Source organism: Tamandua tetradactyla, chromosome 21, assembly GCF_023851605.1.
Source record: "Tamandua tetradactyla isolate mTamTet1 chromosome 21, mTamTet1.pri, whole genome shotgun sequence".
NCBI classification, from domain to species: domain Eukaryota; kingdom Metazoa; phylum Chordata; class Mammalia; order Pilosa; family Myrmecophagidae; genus Tamandua; species Tamandua tetradactyla.
The window spans coordinates 4965092-4992327 of NC_135347.1; the positions used below are offsets into that span (position 1 = coordinate 4965092).

The following is a 27236-nucleotide window of genomic DNA, read 5'->3' on the forward strand; positions in this document are numbered from 1 at the left end:
TGATCAGAGGCAAGCAGTGTGTTTTCATTCATATATTAAAAAATGCTAAATAAAAAGGAGAAAGAATATACACCAAATGAATTTAGTTCGTTTTTCTTTTAGAAAGTATTTTTTCTGCATTTTCCAATTTTTCATACGTAAGTATGCTCGGGCTTTGTAATCAGAAAAGTCTAATTAAAATAAAGACATTCACAAGAAGTACTGTGAGAAAAAATGAGATAGAAAAGTGAGTATGCATGTATGTGGACAGCATGCCTGATTAAGAGGAGAGTGACATTTTTTGTAGAACATTCAAGTCAGATGAAGCATCCCTCCCTTTGAGGAAGGATTCCAGAATGCACCTCAGTTGGAACATATAATGGCCTCATGGTCCACAGACTCCAACACATTCAGGAATGCAGGCAACATTCCAAAGTCACATGCTTCCTCGCTGCCAGGTCACCCGCAGAGCCAAAAGGAAGGACTTGCACCCATTACCAGCCAACGAGGGCAGTGGGATGAGGCATCCACACTCACACCGGAACTGGTGATTAGCACCCACGTGGCCCGCAGATTCAATTCACAAAGGTTTAGGTTTAAAGAACTAGAATCATTTAACCCTCATCCACTCAAAGTTCTGCCTGCTCTGCTCCCCAGCTGACTCACGAGGTCCTGGGGATTTAAATAACATCTATGCACTCACAACTTCTAATTTCTTTCTCTAGCCACACCCTGTCCTCTGAGCTCTAACCAATCACATCCACCCCTGCCCCACTGCAGACTATTCTGCACACAGCACCCTGAGTGGGCCTTTGGAAACAGAAGTCAGTTCATGCCATCCCTTGCTCAAGCTCTACTTCATTCAGAATAAAACGTGAAGTTTTGCCCGTGGTCTAACTTCTCTGGCACCTCTGCATGATCTCCTATGACGCTCCTCCAAACGCTCTTGGCTCCTGGCACACTGGGCTTCTGGCTGTACCGTGAGCGTGTGAAAACCAGCCACCCCCCTGTCCCCTGCCTGGAGCAATGTGCCCCCTACATGGTCATGAGGTTCATTCCTTTATCCACCAGTTCTCTCCCCAAACATTGATGAAATACGATTGTTGGGTTTAGCAAATAAAACACAGGACACCCAGTTAAAGTTGAATTTCTAACTAAAAAAAATAATAACGATGATTTTAGTGTAAGAATATCCCATGCAATACCTGGGACATATCCTTTAACAAAATTATTTGTTGTTTATCTGAAATTCAAACTTTACTGGGCATCTGTGCTTTATCTGGCAACCCTACCTTACCGCGTGCCTTCCCTGACCACCTCAAAACACACACACACACACACACAGTCACTCTCCGCCCCTTAACTCTGGCTTGCTCTCTTAATTGCCCTATCACCTGGAGTACGTTATTAGTTCGTACATTTATCGTCTTTCTCCCTCAACTTGAATGTGAGGTTTAAGAGAGCAAGGACTCGGGTTTGTTAACAGGTAGCAGCATTCAGCCTACTAATATCTGTGAATAAGTGGATTTTAACCAGGGAAACCTCTGCTTAGAGATTTTCAATGAGTGAGATAACTATTGGTTATTAGTTATTTTCCAAAGAAGGATTTGCGATGTCTCTCATAGCTGGTTAAAATCCTCCTCCTCTCCCTGCTACTGAAAGAAAAGATAAGCCCCCAGTCACACAGTAATCATTCCTGTTCAGCTTTCAGATGAGGCTCCAGAGGAAAACTGCAATAATTTAACCTACTATGTCTTGTTAATATTTCCCACCTCCAAGCCAAGTTGGTAGTTCTCAAATTTGTTGTACAGTTATCCTGTTCTTTCAGTCAGCGTGCCTAGTGGCAAGCACCTGCTCTGGAATACAAAAGAAACAGGACCAGACTAACTGAGGCTACAAGAATTATACAGTGAGAAAGCAAAACCTTAATGGCTATCAAGGGGATAGGTGTAGGAAAGAGAATGTGTAAAGGCTAATGGAAACCTGGGATGAGCCCAGAAGGAATTCTTGCAAGATGGGACTCTGAAAAACTAAAAAGATAATGGATTGACCAGAAGACAGAGCATTCTGGGCAAAGAAACAACTTAGGCAAAAGCCCAACCGTGGACTTCCGGAGAAGATGGCGGCTTAGTAAGACGCGCGGGTCTTAGTTCCTCCTCCAGAAAAGCAACTAAAGAAACAGAAACAATACGAAACAGCTCCCGGAGTCACGACAGAGACCAAAAAGACAGCGTACCCCATTCTGGAACAGCTGAACGGGCAGGGAGAATCTGCTGCGGTGAGATACCAGAGGGGTGCGCGTTTTCCCGGCCGGGGCGGCTGGCGACTGGGGTCCCCTACACGCACGTGGCTCCCCGGTCTGACTGGGAACGTTGGATAGCGGGGCCCTCCCGTCACGCTTGGCGTTTCGGGCCAGCTGGGCAATTAGGACTGGCACTCTCCCAAGCCACGGCCGCCAGCGACCCCCGCCTTCACGCGCGGTTTCCCGGGCCGACTGCCGTGCAGACAGACGAGCGCCACGAGCGCCACCTACTGGGCAGGAAAAGAAAAACAGAGCCCAGAGATTCCACAGAAAAACCTTTCAACCAGCTGGGTCCCACACCCAGGGAAATCTGATCAATGCCCAGACACCAGCAGAAAATAATGGATGACGCTCGGAAAATTGAAGATATGGCCCAGTCAAAGGAACAAACCAATAGTTCAAATGAGATACAGGAGCTGAGACAACTAATGCTGAATATACGAACAGAAATGGAAAAACTCTTCAAAAACCAAATCAATAAATTGAGGGAGGACATGAAGAAGACATGGGCTGAACAAAAAGAAGAAATAGAAAATCTGAAAAAACAAATCACAGAACTTATGGGAGTGAAGGACAAAGAAGAAAAAATGGAAAAAACAATGGATGCCTACAATGGTAGATCTAAAGAGACAGAAGCTACAATTAGTGAACTGGAGGATGGAACATCTGAATTCCAAAAAGAAACAGAAACTATAGGGAAAAGAATGGAAAAACTTGAGCAGGGGATCAGGGAACTGAATGACAATATGAAGCGCACAAATATACGTGTTGTGGGTGTCCCAGAAGGAGAAGAGAAGGGAAAAGGAGGAGAAAAACTAATGGAAGAAATTATCACTGAAAATTTCCCAACTCTTATGAAAGACCTAAATTTGCAGATCCAAGAAGTGCAGCACACCCCAAAGAGAATAAACCGAAATAGGCATTCTCCAAGACACTTACTAGTTAGAATGTCAGAGGTCAAAGAGAAAGAGAGGATCTTGAAAGCAGCAAGAGAAAAACAATCTGTCACATACAAGGGAAACCCAATAAGACTATGTGTAGATTTCTCAGCAGAAACCATGGAAGCTAGAAGACAGTGGGATGATATATTTAAATTACTAAAAGAGAAAAACTGCCAACCAAGACTCCTATATCCAGCAAAATTATCCTTCAAAAATGAGGGAGAAATTAAAACATTCTCAGACAAAAAGTCACTGAGAGAATTTGTGACCAAGAGACCAGCTCTGCAAGAAATACTAAAGGGAGCACTAGAGTCAGATACGAAAAGACAGAAGAGAGAGGTATGGAGTAAAGTGTAGAAAGAAGGAAAATCAGATATGATATATATAATACAAAAGCCAAAATGGTAGAGGAAAATATTATCCAAACAGTAACAATACTAAAAGTTAATGGACTGAATTTCCCAATCAAAAGACATAGAATGGCAGAATGGATTACGACCCGGCAATACCACTGCTAGGTATCTACTCAAAGGACTTAAGGGCAAAGACACAGACGGACATTTGCACACCAGTGTTTATAGCAGCATTATCTACAATTGCAAAGAGATGGAAACAGCCAAAATATTCATCAACAGACGAGTGGCTAAACAAACTGTGGCGTATACCTACGATGGAATATTATGCAGCTTTAAGACAGACTAAACTTATGAAGCATGTAATAACATGGATGGACCTAGAGAACATTATGCTGAGTGAGTATAGCCCAAAACTAAAGGACAAATACTGTAAGGTCCCACTGATGTGAACCGACATTCGAGAATCAGCTTGGAATATATCATTGGTAACAGAGACCAGCAGGAGTTAGAAATAGGGTAAGATAATGGGTAATTGGAGCTGAAGGGATACAGACTGTGCAACAGGACTAGATACAAAAACTCAAAAATGGACAGCACAATAATACCTAAGTGTAATGTAACTAGGTTGGAACACTGAATGAAGCTGCACCTGAAATATGGTTTTTTGTTTGTTTGTTTGTGTGTTTGTATCTTTTGTTTTTGTTTTTTTCTTTTTCCTTTATATATATATATATATTATTAGTATTATTATTTTAATTCTCTTCTCTATATTAACATTCTATATCTTTTTCTGCTGTTTTGCTAGTTCTTTTCCTAAATCGATGCAAATGTACTAAGAAATGATGATCATACATCTATGTGATGATACTAAGAATTACTGAGTGCATTTGTAGAATGGAATGATTTCTAAATGTTGTGTTAATTTCTTTTCTTTTTTTTGATTAATAAAAAAATTAAAAAAAAAAAAACTAACAGACCTCACTTTAAAAAAAAAAAAAAAATCCCAACCGTGGAAATTAGCAAGACATTGGAAAGAGCAGGAAACAGCGCACTTGGCTTCAGTGAAGGAGCAGGCAGAGGAAGTAGAGCTGGGCCTGAAAAGACAGCGATGCCCCATGGACGAGGGGCTGACAGTCCCCTCAGGAACATCTCCCAAACCCTGGCTCTCTGCGTATCACTTAGCTATGTCCTCCAGGTCAAATTCTCTCTCCAACCCTCATCTTCCTTTAGGAAGCACCTCTCCCTCCTCTGTGCATCCCAAAAAGCACTTTCCACGCTCTGCTCCCAACAGGAATTATTCACAGCCCTACTACCTTCCAAGCCCTCAAAGGCAGAGAGGTGGTCTCACCCATCCTTGTGACCTACACGATACTTCAGGAACAGTAGGTTCTCATTAATTACGTGTAAAATGGGCTTCTCGGAATGTCAGGGGAATTTAGACTTTCTGAGAAGGTAAGTATGGGGCCCTTGGTCCTGGAACACGAGGTGGATAATCATGCCAGGGGCCTGGGTCATGAGGGTGTCTGTGAAGCCGCATCTGAGGAACCAACGCAGTGTCCCCGAGAAGCGAAAGCACACTTCTGGGCCCAGAGGCCAGCGTCGGCCTGCAAGGGGGCGTCTGCGGCAGCGATGGGGCCCCATAATCCAGCGGGGGTTCAGGTCAGAGAGTGGGAGGAAGCAGGAAGCATAGTAACAGACCAGTTAAAGGCAAAATAGAGAAGTCCTGCCTACTACATACGACCCTGGGAAAGTAACTTAACCTCTCCATGCTCAGCTCCTTCAACTGAAAAAAACCTTACCTCATTGGGTTATTCCGAGGATAAATAAGACGACCCCTGTGAAGTTCTTAACAGAGTGCCCAATACAGCAGTTTTGGCCTAATAATGCTGTCATTATTCTTTGTTAAATAATTAAACTAGTATTTATTAAATGCCTGTTTGTGTTACTCTGTTCCCTGCTGGGGATACAGACATTTTAAAAACGGCCCCAAACACCAAAATGTTGGGCTCGTAGGCCGAAAAAAAATTGAGGGTAATACAAGATAGTTACTTTCAAACAGTGTTAGGATACCCAAACAGAGACGTCCCACAGAGAACTGAGGAGACAGATTTTAAGAGAGATGGGGGCGGGGAGGGAATGGTGTCTGAGATGCATCCCTCACTAGGCAGCAGTTGAAAAGATAAGCACAGGCAAGTTCTCTGAGTGGAAAAGGTAAGCTCAGAAAACAAGCTGCATGCTCACAGATATCACATGGAAGGGCAGAGATGGGAAGGCGTGAAGGAAATAGAAAAAGGTGAGCAAACTGGCAGATGAAGTTGGCATATGTAATACTTACAGGCTGCAAATCGCAAATGTCATGCAATGAGCATATGGCCGCTCTAGATGCTATAGGACTGCACCGAAGGAGCTGCCAAGGGAAGTGGAGAGGACAGCGCAGCCGGCCGTAGCACTGGTAAGATCTTAGGGAGTTAAGTTGTCCTGGTCACAGTCCCATAGATCAAACCCAGCAAGAGCTGGGACTCACGCCCTGTGCACACCAGGCCAGCATTTCGTTCATCAAATGGCTTCCAGTGCACTGCCTCACCTGAAGCACACCTTGATTACTAAGGGGCTAATTATACACCACGGTTTACATGAAGTATGAGGCTCTCAGCCTTTTTAGCTGCTTCCTTACACTTGGCCAAGAAGAGTTCTGAGGTACAGAAAAGAAAAAAGTTGTGGGAGTCCCTTTTGTTCTCTATCAGTAGTTCTTTAATATATATATGTACATCATTACATCTTTATCCATCCATCCATCCATCCATCCATCCATCCATCTATCCGAGGGAGGAAGTGACAAGAGAAGAGACTGAAATGCTCCAAAGGAGGTAAGCCAAGGAGTACCCACGAGGGATGAAAGTAAAGTTGAGACTAGAATTAACACAGGGACAGGACTAGACCAGGTGTGCATGGGAAGCAAAGAGAGGTCAGGTGGGTTCAATTGCAAGGTCAAGGGAGAGACTGGAAGGGAAGCTGACAACCGCAAGAGCTAAGGTTGAGAAGGTCGTGTCTAGCGTTTTGTTTCTTAAAGTGCAGTTCCATGACCACCTGGGGAATTTGTTAAGAAATAGATTCCTGGTCCCCAATTTAGGACTCATGAATCAGAAACTTTTACAGGCAGGGTGCCTGACTGCATTTTGTCAGGGTTCCTCCTCCTGGAGATTTTTATGCATGCTCGAGTCAGCGAACTATTGCCTTAAAGGGAAATCATTGAAAATACAGATAATTCACCTTACTATTTATTTATTTAAAAGCTCTGTCAGCTATCCTAGATTGTGATCACAGAGACAGGCTTATGGGTCAGTTTGAGCTGGCCTGGTTGTCAAATATTTAAAAATCACCTGCCTTAGTTTCCCATCTGCTAAAACAAATATCATACACTCAAACAACAGGAATTTATTGGCTTACAGTTTTGAGACTAGGAGAAGTCTAGAATCAAGGCAGCAGCCGGGCAATGCTTTCTCCTTGAAGACTGTGGCATTCTGGGGTGACTCCCTGCAACCCTCAGACCCTCGGCTTTTCTGTCATGTGGCAATGCACGTGCTGGCCAGTCTTCCACTTTCTCTGCAGGGTGCAGTGGACTTTCACCTTCTGCTTGCTTCCCATGGCTTTCCCTTTTGTATTGCAATTTCCTTTGCTTGTAAGGACTTCATCCATATCGAATCCAGGCCACCTTCTCTCAGTTTGGGCACACCTTAACTAATAACACCTTCAAAGGTGCTCTTTGCAAATGGGTTCGCATTCATGAGATCAGGGGTTCAGACCTGAACATGCCTTTTGTGGGTGAAATGATTCAATCTCAAACCACACCCCTGCTCAGACTGCCATCAAACTAAAAACACCGGTACCATAATAGAAATGATTAATATGAAATAAACAGATATTAGCGTAAATGTTAATTTTAGTCTAAATGTTTGTTCTTTACGATGTTTTGGCAATTATGTTCTTTTTAATCTAACATTTCTAACTGCAGACCATCACTAAGAATTCCTACTTTTCACAGAGTTAATACTGGCATCTATTAAGAATTTGCATGATGTACCATTACGTCTGTTTTCCCTGGCACACATACAGCTGTACACACATTATTATGGACAGTGGCAAACGTGCCACTGTGTTGATTTATTGTCATTTAATATTTATTGACAATTCACAATATGCTATGCATTGAGATGTTTTTCTATTCAGAATTCGATATCTAGTGTCAAACCCACCTAATGAATTGCTTCTGATTTGAGGCCCATGGTCAAAAACCTTCAGATTTTAGGGCTCCCTTGTGATTTTCCAGATGTTACTAAATCATTTCCCTTATATTTTCCTATTGCAAGTCAATTCTCTGTGATGAGGACTATGAGTGCACATTTCACTTCCTGAAATCATGTACATTTAGGAAATTTTCTTTATCTACCCACCGTTGGCAGTTATGTTTGCTGTCTTTCCATTAGCAATGTAGTTGTAAAAATGAAAGCCATCCAGTGATTTTACTTTTACAGTCATCCTTTTCTTACTTATAAGCGTTGCTAAATAAATTTCCATTTAAATATTATCTCAGCTTGATTTTGTACTAAGAAATTAAATCCTAATTGTGCATCATGGTTTACTACATACAATCTTTTGTTTTAACAGATTAATTTTTTTGAGATGAGATTCTTTATGTTTATGTGCACAGCCCACTAGAAACTCAAAAACTGTTATTAAAATCCCAATTGAAAAAGTGGAAAATCTCAGTTGTTACACCTAAGTCATAAAAAGTTTCTTTCTAATCTTCACAATCATTCAGTATGACTTTCCTTTACACACAGAGAAATGGAAGTACAAAGAAATTAGTTTCCCTGAAGACTTACACTCAACTAGAAAAAATAATGAAGCTTCCTACTTAGACAAACATTTCAAAGAGATTTGCTTGGGTTTTTTTTTTTTGCTAACATTTTCATGTATAAAAAGGAAAAGAGAAATTTTCTCCTTTCTTCTCTGAGGATCATTAAAACTCCATACACACGCCAGAAAGCTCTGGTCTTATTAAACACGTGCTACAAAACATGAAAATACCCATGGAAGTGTTTCCACAATATCAGTGGAGTCTGCAGATTGTTATGAAATTTCCCGCCAGAAAAGACACTTAGAGGGAATGATGGGACTTGATTTAAAATCAAAACCTACATATGGGTGTGCTAAATGTAAGCACCTGCAGGAGACCCTATGAAAATAGAGTCACTGACTGCTGTCTTAAAAAAGTGCATTTTGCAGTATCAAGGAGACCGTACAAATATTTTTTTAACTAAAACTTGATTCAGTGATATAAATGTGTATTATAGTACATAGCCATCTCTCAAAAGGCCATTATAAAAACCATAAAAAATGGTTACCACTGTTTTACAATTCTATATAGTTTGAATTTCTTATCATGAGCACTGATTATTTTTAATATGAAAATTCATTTCTACTATTAAAGCATAATAAGATTCTCCACTTCGTGGATTATCTGGGTCAATTTAAAATTTTTCCTCAATTCAGAGCCCAATATTTTCCAGGATTCTAACCCATAAACAACATGTATACCTTTTTATATGTCACAAATGAAGTTTAATATTAGTCTGGGGCTAAGGCAGTGGATTCGAAAGCCCTGTATTCTAAACTAACATTTATTTGAGGGCTCTCTACCATTTTGGAGTGTACCCAGACATCTGAGAATTTAGTACTGATTGTCCAGTGATAAAAATTAATATTCCCAAGTGCGCTAAAAACACTTAGCTCTTGGTGCTTTACAAGACTCTGAAAACATGACTTGATTATGTTTAATTTGATTCCAATTAAAAAGCACTTAAAAAGTTTCTACCGAATTAGATTACCCTGAATGTTTCTACAGAAGACACTTCATTATCTGAGGCAGCTTTAATTTAAAATAATTACAGAGTGAAAAACACTGTTCATTTTAATAAAATGGGCTTATTCCTTTATCATTATATCACAATTGTATGTTGTAGATTTTCGTTTATTAAACAAATGCTCAGAAGCCCTGGAAAAAATTCATAATACCAGTGTCTCATTCACAGTTCCCCCAAGGAAGAACTAGACACGGCTTTTAGCCTTAACAGAAACCAGAAAGACTGGGGGGGAGGGAATTATTTAAATAAAAGAGGAGAGATAATATCAAGATACGGAAGTGAAAATATTGTCTTTGTTTTTACTGAATTTTTATGCAGTGAATTTTACAACTAATTAAAAATGAAAATGAAACTTCTGATTTAATAAGTAACAAATAGCTAAATTAATGTAAGATGTCACCAAATCACACCTATTCTTGGAACACAACATTTTCCCTTTTAAACGAAGACCCACCTTGAGTTCAAATTACCGTGTGTTCACAATCAGGGCACTCTAAAAACGCTTTAGTCTTCCCTAGACAAGTTTTTAAAGTGTTATTATTTTACAAGCCTCAGTTTGCATTAAAAATCTCAAAAGGGGGAAAAGATGATTAAAAACAAATGTCTTTGTTTTCCACCTGGATGGATCAAGGATTTCTGCACCAAAAAAAAAAGGTCCTAACATCCATTATTTCGAACTAAGCATAAACCTCATTGCTAGTTTTCAATAGGCAGAGACCTGCAGATACATTTGACTCGCCCATCCCTAAAATTTCAGGAATAAAAGCAACTCTGTGGTTTGTGGTTAGTGATTAAGCACCAAGTGGACTTGTTGTGTGTGTTTCCGTATAGGAAAATCTGCCGCATTTTGAGCTTTTCACTCTTGTAACAATGTCTTTATTATGCCTTCCAGAATTAATTGACCAAAAATCCAGTGACTCTACAATATATCTATCGGCTAATTAGAACTCTAAGGACTAACAAATAAAACACATTATTGACTTTTAGATCTTCGATCAAATAAATATTTACAGCTGCAATTTGCAAAAGTTATTTCCTTTTAAGTTGGCCTGATATCAACATCTGTGCTACTGGTCCATGGCATATCTGAATCATCAGTGCCCCCCCAAAAACTACGATTAAAATATAAAAAACAATGCTACTGGGCGGGCCACGGTCGCTCAGCAGGCAGAGTTCTCCCCGGCCATGCCGGAGACCGGGGTTCGATTCCCGGTGCCTGCCCATGCCCAAAAAAAGAAACCAATGCTACTACGTTGGCCTCCTCTGAAGACAGATGAAACTTTATACTTGTAAGCTTCTTTGAAAGCCTGCCTGACCTTGAGACCAGGACCAGCAGGGCGGGGGGACAGTAGCCTGGTTTAGTGACCAGTAGCTACAGATATCAGAGAATGTGCTTGCTGTCAATGACCATTGCTGAAATCTGTCGATACCACACTGGAACAATCAATTCTGTAAATGATTGCAATAATCAAGGCAATTGCCTAATTTATAAATCCTTGCATACAGCATTTTAATGGATTTCCCCATTTTAATGCTGATGCTTTCAGAGCTAAATGAATTGTTGTCCAGACTGTCATTACCCAAAATGATAAAAACATTCCGTCTGGTGGGGAAGCCACATCTCATGGATATTCAGAGGCTCAACCCATAATCACTCATTAGTGACTTCCGTGAAAGTTTCACACCGCTGAGCTTCAGGCACTGCAAAAGAGCGGGCTTATCCGTGCCTGTGTCTTGGTGGAAATCCCTGTCACAGCGTTGGAATTTGAACAAAAGCACCTTTCACTAAACTACAACGTGATAATGCACTCCCCAATTCTGATAGCTCTGTTTTGTTGTTTTTTTTTTTTTCTTTTTCTTTCATTTTTTAAAACATGGGCTGGAACCCGGGTCCTCTGGCATGGCAGGCAAGCGTTCTTGCCTGCTGAGCCACTATGGCCCACCCTGATAACTCCATTTTAATAGCTTTTCCTTCTCTTCTTTCAGTCTAACTCCGCACTGTTTTCTCCCACCAAGCCTCAAAGTTAACAGACTTGGCCATTCTGAACTCCTGGGTTTCGAGTCACATCAATATGGATGCTACTGGGTGCGCTGAAGTAAATGTGTGATGTCCCAACCAGAAAACTCCAACTAACAGGTAAATCTATGAACTCCACACGGAAACCCAGGCTGTACACTTAGCTCTTTTCCTAAGCCCGCCACCCATAGATTGCTCTTCTCAGCTAAAGCTTTGCCAATTGATCCCAGCCAATAGTGTGCTGTCAGTACTTTACTTACTGCTCAATCTCACTAACCTGACATTTATGGTGCACTGATTGGCCTCTGTCAGTGGTGCTGGTTGTAAATTCACTTTGAAAAGCTTTGTGTTAACAGCCTTCAACCAGGCTCCAAGTAGAGTACGAACAGGCAGCCTGACAATTGTTCGACCTCCTGCCCTTATTACACTGAGTAAATCAGGGTTTGAGCCATTAGGCTGGAGCCTGGAGCCTACACAAAAAGGATTGACATGACGAAAGGTCAACCTCTGTCACACATGTGTAACAATTTGGATAATGGAATTCTGTAACTTATCTGAGCAAGGTGGCAAATGCTTACGAGGAAAAGTATATTCTGCTCTGGCTTCACTGGCTTTTATGCTAAGTAGTTATACCAGAGTCTGTATTTCTTGTGTAAATATACAAGGAATGTCTGAACTCATGAAATCTTAGTGAATGTGGGATTCTAAAAGGAAGGAAGGAAGGAAAAGAAGGAGAGAGGGAGGAAAAGAGAGAGAGAAGGAAAGAAAGAAAGAAAGGAAGAAAGAGGCAGAGAGAGAGAGAAAAGTAGGCTAATAATGGTCTATGGATGGCATTGCTTAGAATGGCGAAATACGTTTCTTATGCTACCAGTGTAATACCCTCCACACCATTCATTACACCCATTCTCTGAGAAGAGAGGAGTTTGATAATGTGGGCATGATTCCCCAGCTAAGTACTATGCAGTTTCTCATAGTCATATAAAGGCAAAAATTTTTAGATCTACAATATTGTACCACAACTATAAGTGATTCCTGGGTTTCACAATAGATTTTTCGCAAATAATTAAAATTGCTTTAATTTGCAGAGTGTTAGAGGAAGGCTTCCCTGCAGCTTTCTCAGACCCACTGTCACCACCACCCCATTTCCATCAGATTATCTGCTGCCTTGCAGATAACTGAGGAGGGCAGGTTTCATCTGTCCAGCAACCTCTGACATGCTGATTTTAATTTGTGTATCCTATTTTTAAGCCAGCGTGGAAAAAAATTACACGACGTAAGAAAATATGTAGTTATGGACTAAGAAATAATGCTGAATTGTTTCCTTCATATGGACAAAGCACTATCCATAAATCAAGCATCTGTAAACAATAGATAAACTGAACTGACTAATGAGAAAAATAGTCCTGCTGATACAGAATACATCAGTCTTTACAAACTATTTGCAACTAAAGCACTGCAGAGTCATATGCATATTTGGATTAAATTTCACTAACGTGAGAATTTCCAAATAGCTTCTCTAATTAAAAAAAAAAAAAGCGGATTCATTTTTGGACTTGGAAAACCAAGGGTGGCACTGGGCAAAGGATACAGAAACCAAAAGTATCAGGTCTTCAAATGGACCTTTTCAAAACCAACTTAGAATATTAAGTTTTTCTTTTTGACACAATGGTGGAAACGATTCCAAGAGGCAGCAGATGGTTTTACAGTTTATGTAAAACTACAAAATGCTCACACTCTATCAAATGGGCACCACAATAAAAGGCATTTTCAAATCAAATGAGGCAAAGCCAAAGAGATACACCAGCTGTTACTCTGCATAATTTAGAGCATAATCATTATATTACTATGGTTTATTGTTAAGACGAAATTATTTGAATTTCATGAAATTGACATATTTCAAAACCAAGCTGAAGGGCAACCCAGTGTATTAAATGATAAATGGTTAAGAAGCACAGTTTTTACTTCAATATAGTCATAATAGCCACATAATTCTGTCCCCTGGTGCTCTGATAAACCACGGCAAAATGAACTAGAGTCTGTAAAGTAAGATGTGGAGCATATTGTTAGAGTATCTCACTGGTTAAGTCCTTAATCGAAAAATGTTTTTCCTACATCTCACTGCATACAAATGGGTCCAGTACTATACATATGGAATCGGCCCTTTTACAGAAATAGCCATGATGCATCCAAATGATGAAATCAAATTTTTTCCCTTCCAGTACCAATTAGCTATGACAGATCTGAAAATAGAAACATTTAGCACTGTGGAATATATCTTTAATTTTGATTTTCATTCATATCTTCTGACCTACGCAAAATGGTAATGATGAAAGATAGGACCATTTGCTTAAAAGTGAAACTCTTATTATACCTAAAACATTATGGTACAAAATCAAATCTCAAAAAGGGCCACTTTATGTTACCCCTCGACTTTGTGAAGAGAAGTAATAAAAATTCCCACACAGTGTAAATGAAAATGAGACCCATATTTCCTTAGGCTAAGAAAAGACAGCTTCTGTAAAATCAAATCCCTTTCTAGTAACCTGTCTGTAATCCTGACAAGTCACCAAATTGTCAATTAGCAGAATAATTTTTCTGGTGAAAATCAGTGCAATTTATTTTGTCATCGTTGCTAAAACTTTCTTGGCAAATCAGACTCTGAGTTGAAAGGCTTAAGTAATTCTAAACTATCTCAGATTGTAACTTTATTTTAAACTTCCGTATTTTATTCCAGTAGAATTTTAAGTATACACTGTGTACATTCCTCAGGTCCAGTCATATTAAATTCTGATGTTAAGCAGAAAGGGAAAACCATGTGCAGTTAGATTAATTTATCTCAAGGGAAAAGGGGCACATTAATAATTGAGATAATGTTTTCATATATGTTGGAATCAACTGTGCCTTTTCACTTCTTTATTAGAAAACACATTAGGGTAAAATTATCTCATTCCCATCAATAAAGGCCTAATTGCTGAGAAAGTCTCTGTTTTCTTTGCAAAACATTAAGAAAGATTTTCCCCATTACATCTAAATAGCTAGAAATATATCATCCATTCAAGTTCTGTTGGAAGAAGGCATATAACCAAAGACTGTGATTGTTTAATGCACCATGTAATGTTTTTGTTTTAAATGATCTAAGTTTTCCATTTTTTGTAAAATACATGAAAATTCTGATTTTAAAAGAAATTGGCAAAAAAAATGACTAAAATTGACTTTTAGATTGCTAATCCCTTTGAAGTACATTTTAAAAATCACCTTGGCTTATTGCTAAGAAAAAAATAAAAAATGAAAAGCTCTTAGAATTTCCAAAAAATAATCAGAAGTGTCGAAACATATTAAAAGTAATGGAATGAAATTGCTGCATTTTGATGAACTAGGATTATACACAAAGAAAATTTTAACTAAACAATGACAGCATGCTTATATACCAACCAAACGAGCTCTCCATGGCTGATGTGTGTCAAGTATTAAAAAGTCATTTTCTACAAAGAAGATAAAGCTTTTAATGATTAAACAAAAGGAGTAACTAGGTGAATCTGCTTTCTGATTCTTTCTGTAACAACCTTTCATGTGTATAATAAAGTACAGTTATACTAAAAACAATGAACTGTAAACTGAAACAAAAATCCATCATCTACTTGGAAACAGTGACAGAAAAAGATTAGCAATCCATTTATTGTACTGAAATAAAGATAAGTAACCCCAGCAAGATCCATTGAGACCTAAGTATTGAACTCTAAATAGAAAGACATTTCTTCATCAGCAAGTGACTTTAAAGAAATGTGAGGACGAAAAGCAATTACAGTTAGGACTTTAAAGTTGAACTAGTCATGATTCAATTGCTTTTAATTAAAAAAAATCTGCTTTATGTTGACTTGATATTCTGGAAGAAATCTAAAAGAATGTTTCAAATGGGTAACTATTACATGAGCCCTTAAATGATTATTGTCAGAAGTTTCCTATAGACCTATAAGACATTCCAATTACTGATTCCTTCTAATACAAACAATATGATGATAAAAAAAATTCTCACAATAAAATTTAGGTCTGAAAGGAAAGACTAAAATTTAAGGAACAAATCTAACATTTAGACTCTTCTGTTACAAATGCAACTTTATCCTTTAGTCACATTTTATAAAAATAATAGTCGTGATGCTTGAAAATTTTAAAATAAACTCACACTTCATTTCAGGAATAACTATACTAATCAACATCTGAAATCTATTAAAGTATGTGTTTTATCTTACAAAGGGGTATCGTGCATGGGCATTGAATTCCCTGGCCAAAGTTGGTCCTATTTTATATGATCTTTCTGAGATTGATAAAGTTTGCATGACTGAAGCTTTAGTATTCCCTCAACCCAACACGTGGAGCTTATTCTAGCTGTTACAGATGAGAAAAGTAGACCAAGTGTGTTCTGGATTTAGAAGTAAGAGTCCATAGATCATTCAAACACACACTCAGCAAGTCTTCTTCATAACACAGAACCAATTCTGTGCATCCCCAGCACACTCAACCCGCATGCTCCAAACAACAAGCAAAATTCACTTTATATCTACTGAAGAAAGTATCAACAAAAAGTGTGGGGGGGGGACTGATTAAGTTCTACAGTTTCTTTATCACGACAGAATTTTAACTTCATCTAGTACAAGTCAAAGTACAAAAGAAAGGCTCCACTGATTTCGATGTTAATATATATATTGCATTCTATACACAGTGGCCTCTTGCCAACATCCCAACCATTCAGTCTTGTAGAAAAAAAAAAATCAGTGAACTGTGGGATTTTTTTCATGATTATGGCTTTGTCCCCTAGCACTCTAAAAATAGATGGGCACTAAACCCAGCTCTTCAGAGGGCACTGGAGTAGTGCTCAGTTTTAACATTTTCAGATAAGAACATATTGTGTACCGCTGAACAATTGTTTTACGATTTCCTCAGAAAAGTACTGGCAAACCTTTAACTGCAAGATTTCAGAGTTCTAATAACACCACCGGAACATGGAAAGTGCCTGGAAGTGTTTTATAAACGTTAAACCTCATTAGAGGTACAAATAATTAGTCAGGAACAAAAACTAAGAAGTGTTTCAAACCCAGAAGCTTTGGTAATTTCTCACTTGTCAGTTTTTCCTATCCCCAAACTCTAACTTTTAACCCATCTCTGCACAAATCCATTTCCTCCTGTCCTATTTTCCTGCAAAAAAAAAATTCTGTTTAATGAAATCAGAATCATTTGGTAACAGAAATATGCCCAACTTTTTTTTCCCTCTATCAGGAAGCCTATCCTGGAAGACTGAAAACCTATAGCTGCTTTCCAACAATGCTTTAGGAGTGGAGTGGAGCTTGGGAGACTGGGCGCAGTATCCAGCAGATACTGTGGGCCAAGCAGATAGCCCCATGTTGTCATCTTGGGCTGCTGGGGTGTGGGGGTCACATTCAGCTCCTCTCACATCACAGCAGGCTTTGCAGACACGGCCCCAGGACCACATTCTCAACAGTCATATGACGAAAGCTCTGAGGACCACGTCTGTTTTTCCCAACACTGAATATCTAGGGCCTAACATGTGCTGACCTTAGTGGGTGTACAAAACTTTGAGTGAATACTGGGTCCCACTCAATGTGTTTTATAGCTCACAGTGAAAAAATGATCACTTGGCAAGCTACTCAGTCAAGGGTAAGGGGCAGGCTGCTACAGAAATGACCCAATAATGGGTCCTCAGGTCCATGCCAACTTGACCCCCCACATTTGAGAACCTTTCTTTTCTGGCTATTTCCACTCCACTATATTCCCAGGTCAGATTTATATATTAATTAAGGGCATGACTTCTTAGCATCTCGTATTTCATGTCTCCATGGGTAGAGGGTGGTGAAAATTCGTGGGAAGATTACTCAATAATAAGGATCAGTCTCTTTAGGAGTGGGCCTCGGTAATCAACCATGAAGCTTTATGAGAAATCTCAGGTTAACATTTTTCCAAACAAAATATTTCTTTTTAAAGAATAGCATCAGGTTTAAGATTTTGCCACTTAAGTGTTACCATCAATGGGGGGGGGGTATATCAAATGACAGGGTTTTTCTGTGTTTTGATTTGCTATCTTGTTAAGGGCTGCTTAAATTCATCGGAGAAGAAATGAAATTTGTGATTTCTGATTCACAATAGAATTTACTTACTTCGGGTGCTTTGGAAATTGTGACACATGCTGTGGTCTCACATCTCAGCATTTACAAAATTATTTTATCTGAGGAAATAAGATGGACTGTTCCTCCTCCCAGCTACCTATCCTGCACACAGAATCACATGAGATGAGTTGAGAATGAGACACAAACGTCACCCAGCTCACATGCCAGTGTCTAACTTTCTTGCTCCATCTCATGGACTGATTTCTTTTTCAGGAGACCTATGGAGGCTGGAGGGCCAAACCCATGCCCGCCAGGTTACATGACTCCATGCTCAGTTAACCGTAAGCTCAGTCTTCCTGGCTGCAACTGTGCCAGCTCCCGGCTCCTCAGCCACCTTACTGCAGGTAATACAGACACGAGGTATTTGCAGAACCAGAGAACTCTATTCTCCACTACCCTCTGAGGGCCAAAGGAGGCTCTCCCGGAAGTTACGACCCTCGGAGGGCCAGGATGCGTGCTGCCCAAGGTTCCAGCCCGGTGGTGAGGTGCTGGGCGGCGGCGGCGGCGGACTTACCTCCCAGAGGTGCTGCGTGTTCCTCACGGCGCCCGCCTGCACCTTCTCCGGGGGCAGGAGCACGCCCTGGAAGGGTCCGATCCAGGTGCCCTGCTGGATCCTCTGGGCTGCGCAGATGCCGTAGGCCAGGCCCGGCACGGTGCTGGTGCACAAGCACACCTCCCGCGGCAGGTCCCGCAGCCACTCCGGCAGCTCCGGCGGGGGCGCGGCGGCCGCGGCGCTGCTCGTGCCCACCAGCCTGCGCAGCGAGTGCAGCGGCCCGTGCATCGGGCACTCGCCGTTGCGGTTGTCCGCACACATGTCGCAGCCTGCCGGAGACAAGCGGAAGGGAGGGGGTGAGGACGGTTAAACCGAGGGCGCTTGGGGACGGCCCACCCTCGGGAAACGGCCGCCCATCCTCAGCCCCGAGATACAGCAGCCCGGCGCGGATAAGCCGCCTGCTGACAGCGCCGGGCGAGGACGTGGTGCCCCCAAAGCCTTGCGAGCTGAGTGGGACTGGCGGGATTGCCCTTGCGACGGGACGGACACGAGCGGCCTCTCGCTCGGGGTCTGTCTCCCTGCAGCCCTCCATATCTCAGAATCTCTTTCCTTCTCTCTCCCATTCTCCCTTGACCCTCTAGCCCCCTGCCCGCGAGCTTTCTCTCCATCCCGCTTGTCTCCTTGTACCACAAAAGCAAAACCTGTCGCTCTCCTCATCTGGTACCTCGCAGCGATTTCACAGCGGTTGTCTGCGAATTTGATGTTTCGACTTTTTTTTTTTTTTAACAGTTATAGTGGGGACGTTTTAAAATCATCAGGGCGGGTGAGCGACCAGGTCTGGCGCGGGGTTGCCCTTCGCGCTCTCCTCGGCCGCGGGACCCGACGGCTTCCCCCGCAGCCTCCCAGGCGCCCGGGACGCGGCGGCGGGGCCGGCCTGGGACTGGGTGCAGGGTGCGCCCGCGCTGGGGACCCTCTGATGCTGGGTCAGCGCCCGCCCGAGGCCGCCTCGCCAAGACAGGGACCGCGAGCCGGGGTGCGGGTGGGGGGCTGGAGGCCTGGGGGGGGGGGGAGGGGAAGCGCTTTGTTGAGAGGAGAAACTTGCTTTTCTGGACGGTCTGGAGGGCCTGCGCGTGCGTGCAAGCTCTTCCCAGGAGCCGAAAAGAAACGAATGGCGAATTTAGCCATCAGGGTAATGGGTCCGTAATGATCACAGCACCGGCTCAACGGAGAGGGCCCCGGCATGGCTGATCGCGAGGCTCAAGGCCGATTATCCTGTGCTGTAAATCGAATGCGAGCTCTTGCTGAAGCCGTTTCAGAGCGGCGGGCGCCCACCCCTCTGGGCCGGGCAGGAGTGAAGGCCCAGCGTCCCTCCGAGCCCAGCAGGGCGGTGGGAGGCTGGGCGGTTGGGGAGGCAGCGCCTGCGGCGACCGCGCTTGTCCGACCGCAGCGCCCTGCGGGTTATTAATGGGCCTGGCGGAGCCGCTGTGTCTGCTCCCCCGACCCGGCGGGCCTGGCCCACTGGACGCTGCCTCGGCGCCCGCCGGCGCGACCCGGCCTCCCTGCCCCGGTCTCCCTGGGGAGCCGCGGCGCCCCCCGGGGACCCAGGCCCTTTGGCGCGGGGCCTGACATGCGACAAGCCGGGGTTGGCCAAGAGTTGAAGGCCGGGCCCCAGCCTGTGCGCCAGCGCTGGATGGCGGGTCGCTTCTCCGGGCCTCCGAGCACCTGCTCCCGGCCTGAGTCATAGCCAGACCTGGTGGGTCACTGGGATGGGCCCTACCAGTGCGAAAAGGGAAGAGAGACCCAGGGAATTCAACACCGACTCTCAACCCAGTTTGGCTAGCAAGCCTGCATTTCCCCCATTTGCTTTATATTGAGTGTGGAGTGACCAGGAGAGCATCCTATTTCAGTCGAGTCAGGCTCCCTTCTTCCGAGGCTCCTCCATTCCTCCCAGGTGAGCGGCGGGGGTGGGGGGAGTGGGGGGGTAGGACCTTCCTTCCACTACAATTGCTTAAAGGTTTCACCTAAACCTCTCTGGTGAAAAGTAACAGGCTGTTTCTGCAGACAGGGAAATCACACACAAAGTCCCCCTCTACCAGCAACCCAAACTATGTAAAAAATGTATGGGGCTTCGTTTTCGAGCGCAGGTACTACCTAAGGGTATTCTCACACTTATCCTATATGTCACTCCACCCCCATGTCAATCAAAAGCTTGAGTGTGAAAAGTAGAAACTTACAGACATTGGAGAAATGGAAAGACAATAAAAACTCACAGCTAATCAAGTGTCTACGACATGCCAGGGACCTGTCTTGACCCACACAGACACCATATCAGCTAAGTATCATGATACCCATTCTGCAGATGAGGCACTTGAGGTTTCAGCAGCATTTGTAACTTAACCAAGGACTAGAGTCTAGAAAGTAACGGAGAAAGGAATCATACTCACTTCTACGTGAATCCAAAGCTTCCAAACCCTAGAGATCTAGGAAGAAGGATGAAATCTAGAAGAACTTTTACTCCAAACTCATGACTCAATAAAACTGAAATACTTCACTAAAGTAATTCTTTTGGGGGTCACACACACACACTAAAATATAAAATACTGTGTCATGATTGAATTACAGAGATTTCTTTCTTTCTCACGCTCTTGAATTTGGAGCGGTGAAAGTAAGGAAATGAATGGGAGAGTGAATAGATAATGTTCGTAATTTTGAATTTTAGTGCCTCCTGACATGAAAGATGGTCTTTCGTCACCTTAGCAAAAATAGCTGAAAACAAATGACAATAAGACGAGGCAATATGCCCATGGAAATAAAAATAAATCACCCCAAAGAGTTGCTTAACTGACTTTCCCTTTCTGGGTCACTCATGAAGTAAAAGGTAGAGGCGCCAGAGCATTTCGTATTCCCTCCCTCAGCCATCTGGATAGGGATTCTGTCATCTTCCAACATCTGCACAGCATGTCACATCACACCAGCTACATCAGTGGTAAAATAAAGAGCAAAGGTAGCGCTCACGCACACTCAAGGAGCATACCTCTGATATTTATAATACGTGATAAAACTGCGTCTGAGTCCGTTCTCTAGGAAGTCCTCTAAAGCTCTCTTCAACTTGTTACCTTTCATATGATTCCATGAGTTGTTGAAAAAACTTAGTAAGCATTTGGCAGGGTGAAAACCTGGTCTCCTCCAGTATCCAGAATACTAACTGGATTTTAGGTCCACAGCACAGCAGTCTAGATTGACCTACTTTAATGAATCCATTCAACAAGAGTCTTCTTAATCTGTAGCCACTTCAGACTGTAGCAAAAAAAAAAAAAAAAATCTGCAGGGAAAATGGACCCATTACCATCAAAATGCTCATCTTATTCTAGTGCTATTGTTTGTTAATATACAAAACCTCAGCAACTGAAAGCTTTTGGCTTCTGACTTATACCTCAGGGTTCCAGAGGAGAATGAGGATATTTAGAACAAGTAACTAATTGCTCCAGGTTGACAAAGATGAGTAAGTGGGCAAACACTCTAACAGAGTTCTCTGGCCAATGAGTCATAAACCTGAACAAGTCTGAGGGAGAAGTGAGGCTAGATGCTTAAACTACACATATTTTATATTAACGATTTTGTTTATCATATTCATATATTTATATATAGTATATATAAATTACATATATATTTAAATATTCACAACATGCCAGGCTAAGCAATACATAATTGATGTCTATTTATAGTCATAAAAAGGAGGCAAATAAATGTTCCTACTTTGTTTTAAAATCTGGGAAAGAGTTTCTGTATGTAATAGTTATTTGTAGAGTCTTCTATATCTGTGAGAAATATTTCCATATACTCCAAGCAAGATACTTCGAAGTGTCATCTCGGCATTAGGGAATACAGGAAACCATGGCCCCTTTCTTATCTTGAATAGATTTGCTAATGCCTCTGTCTCTGGGTCCCTGAATAAGACAGGGGAAATGCAGACTTGCTCACCTAGAAACTTCAGAAGACCAGGCCAAAGTTGAGTGAAGAGGAACTTGAATTCTTCATTTTACATCTTCTGTATTGTCTGAATGTTTCACAAGGACATGCAATACTTTCATAATTTAAATAGGATATACTCTAAGTTAAAGGGGGGCAAAGCAGGCCATGGTTCTATTTGCGGGGGTTTCATTTTCGTTTAACGAAGGAAAACCATTAGCATAAAAAAGACTAAGTGCAGGTAAGCTTTGGGTTATCTGGAGAGGCCTATGGAACCGAGTAGGCGCAGACGGCGCCAACGGCTCCTTCGCTCTGCTTGGGCTCATCGCCGCCTCCGACTGCCCTCACCCCTCTCTCGAAAGGGCACTAAGGAGCAGCTGAAAGGCTAGCCTCCAGCCTGGGCCACGGGCTATAAATCCTCCGCCACCGCCGCCGAGCCCATCGGTCCTCGCCGGGAGACGTGGCCCCAGGAGTGCCGCCTGCTGGCCGCCCGGCCGCGTGAGCCCTGACCGCGGACACTGGCTGCGTGCAGCGCCGGGGCAAGCCGGGCCAGGCCAAGGGCGTGCTGCAGACGGCCCTCGCGGGGATTCCCGAGCCCGGGGCTTCCGGCCCTGCCATCCTCGCGCCAGAGGCTGCCCGGGGGGTGGGTCCTCGTGGGGATGGTTGGACGGTGCGCGTGGGAGGCGGTGCAGGTGCTCGCCCAGGCCCGCGCGCGCAGGAGGTCTCTCAGGCTGCCTTTTGCAGGCCGCCGACCCCCTTCCTGCCCAAGACCGACTTTCTTCCGAGACCCGGTGCGGCCGCAGCCACCCGCACCCGGAGGCCCCCGCCGTCCCACCGGTGCCCTTCCTCCGTCAGCTCTCCCTGCCCCAGGTGGGGTCTAGAAGCGGATCGCGAGGCGAGGCGTGTCGGCCCCGCACGGGGAAGGGGAACTGATCGCGGTCTCGGTCCCGCGGGGCGGCCTGAGCTCCTGGGAAACCCTCGTCCGGCCCCTGCGAGAACTGGAAGCCATGGCGCGTAACGCTTTGGGCCCGTCCCGGCCTGGTTGCCAGCTCGGGAACCCAGAGAGGTAGACCAGAAGGCGGAGGGAGGGAGGAAATGTGATTTTATTTGTCTCCTGATGACTGTATTAATTCAACGGGAGCGCCGGTGGCTGAGGGTGAGAGAATATCGCAGGGAGATGAACGTCGCCGGCCCCCGCCCCTGTGAGCCCCCCATACAATGCGGAGATGATGAATAGGAGCCGCGAGAGGAAATCGAAGCGGGTCTGGGCTGGCTCCACTCTCTCCTACAAAACTATAGGGCAATTAATTGTGCCTTGTCCCCTCATCCTTCATCTCCTGGTGGCACATATCGATGGGGATTACTGCTGATGGACCATTTTATCACCTTAAATAAACAGTCGCCACCTCTTCTAACCTCAATCTAATATATGGCTCCATGTTCAGTTTCAGGGCGCTAGATAACGAATGATGTAAAATAGCTAAATCATGTGTGTTACGGATGGGGCTGGGCCTGCACACAAAAAGAGAGAAGAGAGAGGGAAAGAAAAAAAAAAGAAAAGAAAAGAAAACTAGAACAACACAAAAGCGCCCACACACTAACGCCTCTCCTCCCACTAGTTACCAGGTCTGAAATCTGAAGTCTCTAGCTGGCCACTGACGGCACCGCGGCTGAGTGGGAGGGGCTCAGGGCTACCGACCAGGATCCACTTTTTCCTACTGGGTAGGAAGATTGGGAGAAAGTCTGAAAACACCGCCTTCCTTTGTTATTTCTTTCCCTTTAGCCCACGCGTTTCCCTCAACGTGACAAACCAGTGTAGGGTCCAGAGTTTCTTCTCTAGCGCGGCTCTTTGCCCAAAACGCCTTGGAAAGGGTGGGCACTGCCAGCGGGAAGCCTCAGGTCAACGTGAGGGCACGACAACGCTGTTCCCTGAGCTGTTCCCTGCACAGCAGGGCTCGCCTGCTTCCTGAAGGGACAGAGAGTTCCAGCTGCGGAAGCTGTAGGGCAACCCCTACAGGCCTAGCTCCCGCCTCCCTCCCAGGCACAAGACCTTTACAAAAAGGTCTCGCCAGGAGACGACCCGGAATCCGCTGTTTCAAACGCCCAGGCGCGCCCCGCGGTCGCCACTCGCTAACTTCCAAGAACAGTCAGTATCAGACCACGCGCGAGCTTCCAGAACCCGGGAAGAGGCCACTGCGAGGCAGCGCGTCTGAATCAATGACTTCAGGCAAATGAGGACAGTAATAAGAGAAGGGGAAGTAAAGGCCCCATCCCCCGTTTATATCATACAACGTGCCACTTGACTTTTAAGAGAAGAAAGAAGACGCAATTGTTTTGCAGCGCTCCAGTGGAAAGTGTTCGATTACAGAAATTGATGTACGGAGTTAGCCGAAATACACTGGAGAGAGCTCACCCAAACCAGGCTGTACTGTCTGCTGTTTTTAAATCCTTTTTTGTGTGTGAAAGAAAGCTACAAGCCTATTTGCTGTGGCATTTGCCATAGACACCAACAGAGTTTCAAAGGGGAAGAGAGTGTTACTGCGCTCCTTTCTTACAGGACACTGATATCTTGGATTGCTGATCCCAGGCAAAAAAGTTACTCTTCTAAGGGGAAGGAAGAGCTAAGGAGGCCTTATAAGAAAGGGAAAACGACTCAATATCCTTATAAATACAAAGTGATGAAATAAAGTAATGCTGGACAGTCACTTCACAGAATTTTAACACAGCCATGTCAAATGACTAAAAGGAAAACTGGGAAAATCTATGCATGGTAAGTTAATAGGTGCTTCCCTTCTGCCTCCATCCCACCTATCACCCATCTCACCCATATGCAACATGAAAATGAAAAGCTTCTGCCTTCCATGGTCTTGCAAGTAACAAATAACCAACTTTCCCTGCGAAGGGGCAAAAAGTTTCCCAGACTTCGCAGTTCTGGTTGAGCCTCTATTTACATTAAACTCAATCACTTTTCGCTTCATCTTTGTAAATGCACCCCCATGGTTTCAAATGAGTGAAAAACGGGACACCTGGTCTCCAAAGCATTAAACGAGCGACCTCAGCTTTCCATTTTCTTTCTCAATTATCCTTTAATTCGTGAGCAATGTAAAGTGTAATTCTAATAGCACAATCTGATTTCATCTACCTTCTCCCTTTTCTCCCTGCACTTTGCACACTGAAACAGTCCTATGGGCTCAAAATGAGCTATCAGAGGCTTAACACAACAGGAATAATGTAAAGAAAGTCATAATTCATTTGCACCAGCCAGAGAAAGAACAGCTACCTAGAAAACAAAGTGACTCAATAGCCATATATTAATTAAGAATTTATCTCCATTTCCTCTCTGCTTAGTCTAGGTTTTTTTCCTTAGTGAAAAATGTATTCCATCTCAAGATTGCACTGTAAACAGTCTCGGGAGCTCAGTACATTGTCAAGGCTTTGAGGTAAGCTGCTGGTGTCACTCCCAGCATTCATTTAATTCAGAAGAGAAACTGCAAGTTGGATGAAGCACTGCCGGCTCATATTGACTGTATTTCACTTAGCGATTAGCAATACCTCTTCCAAGGTATTTTTAATCATTTCATTTCATGTGTGTAAAGAATTGCTTTGAAGAACAACACGTGAAACAAATTCGGTAGGAGATTTCTTTTTTTTTTTTTTTTGAAATCCAGAAAGACAAAATAATTTTATAAGATTTTCCTGAAGCCCTGAAATACAAGAGTCTTAACTACAGAGCAAACCTCAGTTAAATGTCCTATTTTAACCAGTACTTTGCCCTTGGACTCCAGAAAGGAAAAAGATAAATACAACTACTCATTTTGCTGGTAATAATGATTTCCATCACAACAATTATCTCCAGCCATCATGAAAAGCTTAATGCATCTTAGTCGCCAGGCTGATGCCCCATTTTTTTTTTTTTCATCAAAATAACGACTTTGGCAATCCCAGCTATAACCTGAAGTTATTTTGCTTTTACAACGAATTAAGAAGTTCAGCGGGGAGGCGTGGTATGATATTCTGCAAGAAGCAACTTCTTCAAAACAGAACAATACCTGTTTATGATCAACTTTTCTCTTACACAAGCTAGATGAAGGGATGGGATGGTAAAATAGTGAAATGAATGTTGATCTTTCGAATCCTGCTCTGCTTTCAACCCTCTTAAGCCGCATTAACGTTATCTTCGGATGTTTCTGGAAGGATATTTAACGCTTCCAGTGTCCCGAAAAGTTAAGCATAAACATATCACAGCTTCTAAAATTACCAAAAAGAAGCGAATATGAAGTAATACACATTCTCGGTTTTCAGAGTTTTGCTTCATAACTTGAAAACCTAACGGTTCTTGTGGTAAGCGTTTGGAATTGTGAATTAAAGAACCGGAGCTAATAGAGACCCAACGTTTAATTAGGCATTTGTCACTGACTTGGCGGAAGAGCCGAGCAAACGCCTTTGAATAAATTACTACCTCCTCCCAATTTTTAAAAATAAACCAGCAAAGAGGCGATGGATTATGAAGTTTGCAGGGACAAGTATACGCGGAGGGGAGGGCGAGATCAGCAGGATACGACTTTGCTCTCGCTCAACAGAAGGCTTTTTTTCCTCCTTTTTAAAACAAATGGTAGACCTAGGAATAATGCCTGCCTACGGGAGAAACTGGCCCTGTGTCATCCAAAAACGATTCCAGCAAGGCCCTGCAGTTAGGAAGCTCCCAGTGTATTCCTAAAAAACCTCGAAACCAGGGGAGGAAAAAAAAAAAAAAGCCGACGCAGCCAATTCCAAAGATGGGGTGGGGAGAAATAAAAGCAAGCCCCGATTTTCCCGCTCCTCAGGAACACGAAGACTCCCTCCTTCAGCACGGCTTAGGCCCGGCCGGTTGCGTCCGGGACATTGTTTTGGGCTTCCACGACCCGCCCGGGTCCCGCAGGCAACTCTGGTTCCCAAGACTCGGCGTCGCCAAGGGAGGGGATGCGGAGCGGAAGGTCACCCTGGGGTGCCACCCGGCCACCCCATCCCTTCTCTTTCCTTCTCTAACGCCCGAAAAACTTGCGCCGCGACGAGCTGGGAGGCCCGGGCCCGCGCGCGCGG

The 27236-nt window shown here is 43.4% G+C and overlaps 1 protein-coding gene across 1 annotated transcript in view; it reads right to left on the bottom strand.

Moving 5' to 3' along the window:
* Positions 1-27236, bottom strand: part of PRDM6 (PR/SET domain 6) — a 101203-nt gene that overhangs the window by 72732 nt on the left and 1235 nt on the right. The window contains exon 3 of the mRNA XM_077138810.1: positions 18210-18517. Within this exon, the coding sequence (XP_076994925.1) occupies positions 18210-18517 (308 nt within the window). The remainder of the gene's footprint in view (positions 1-18209; positions 18518-27236) is intronic.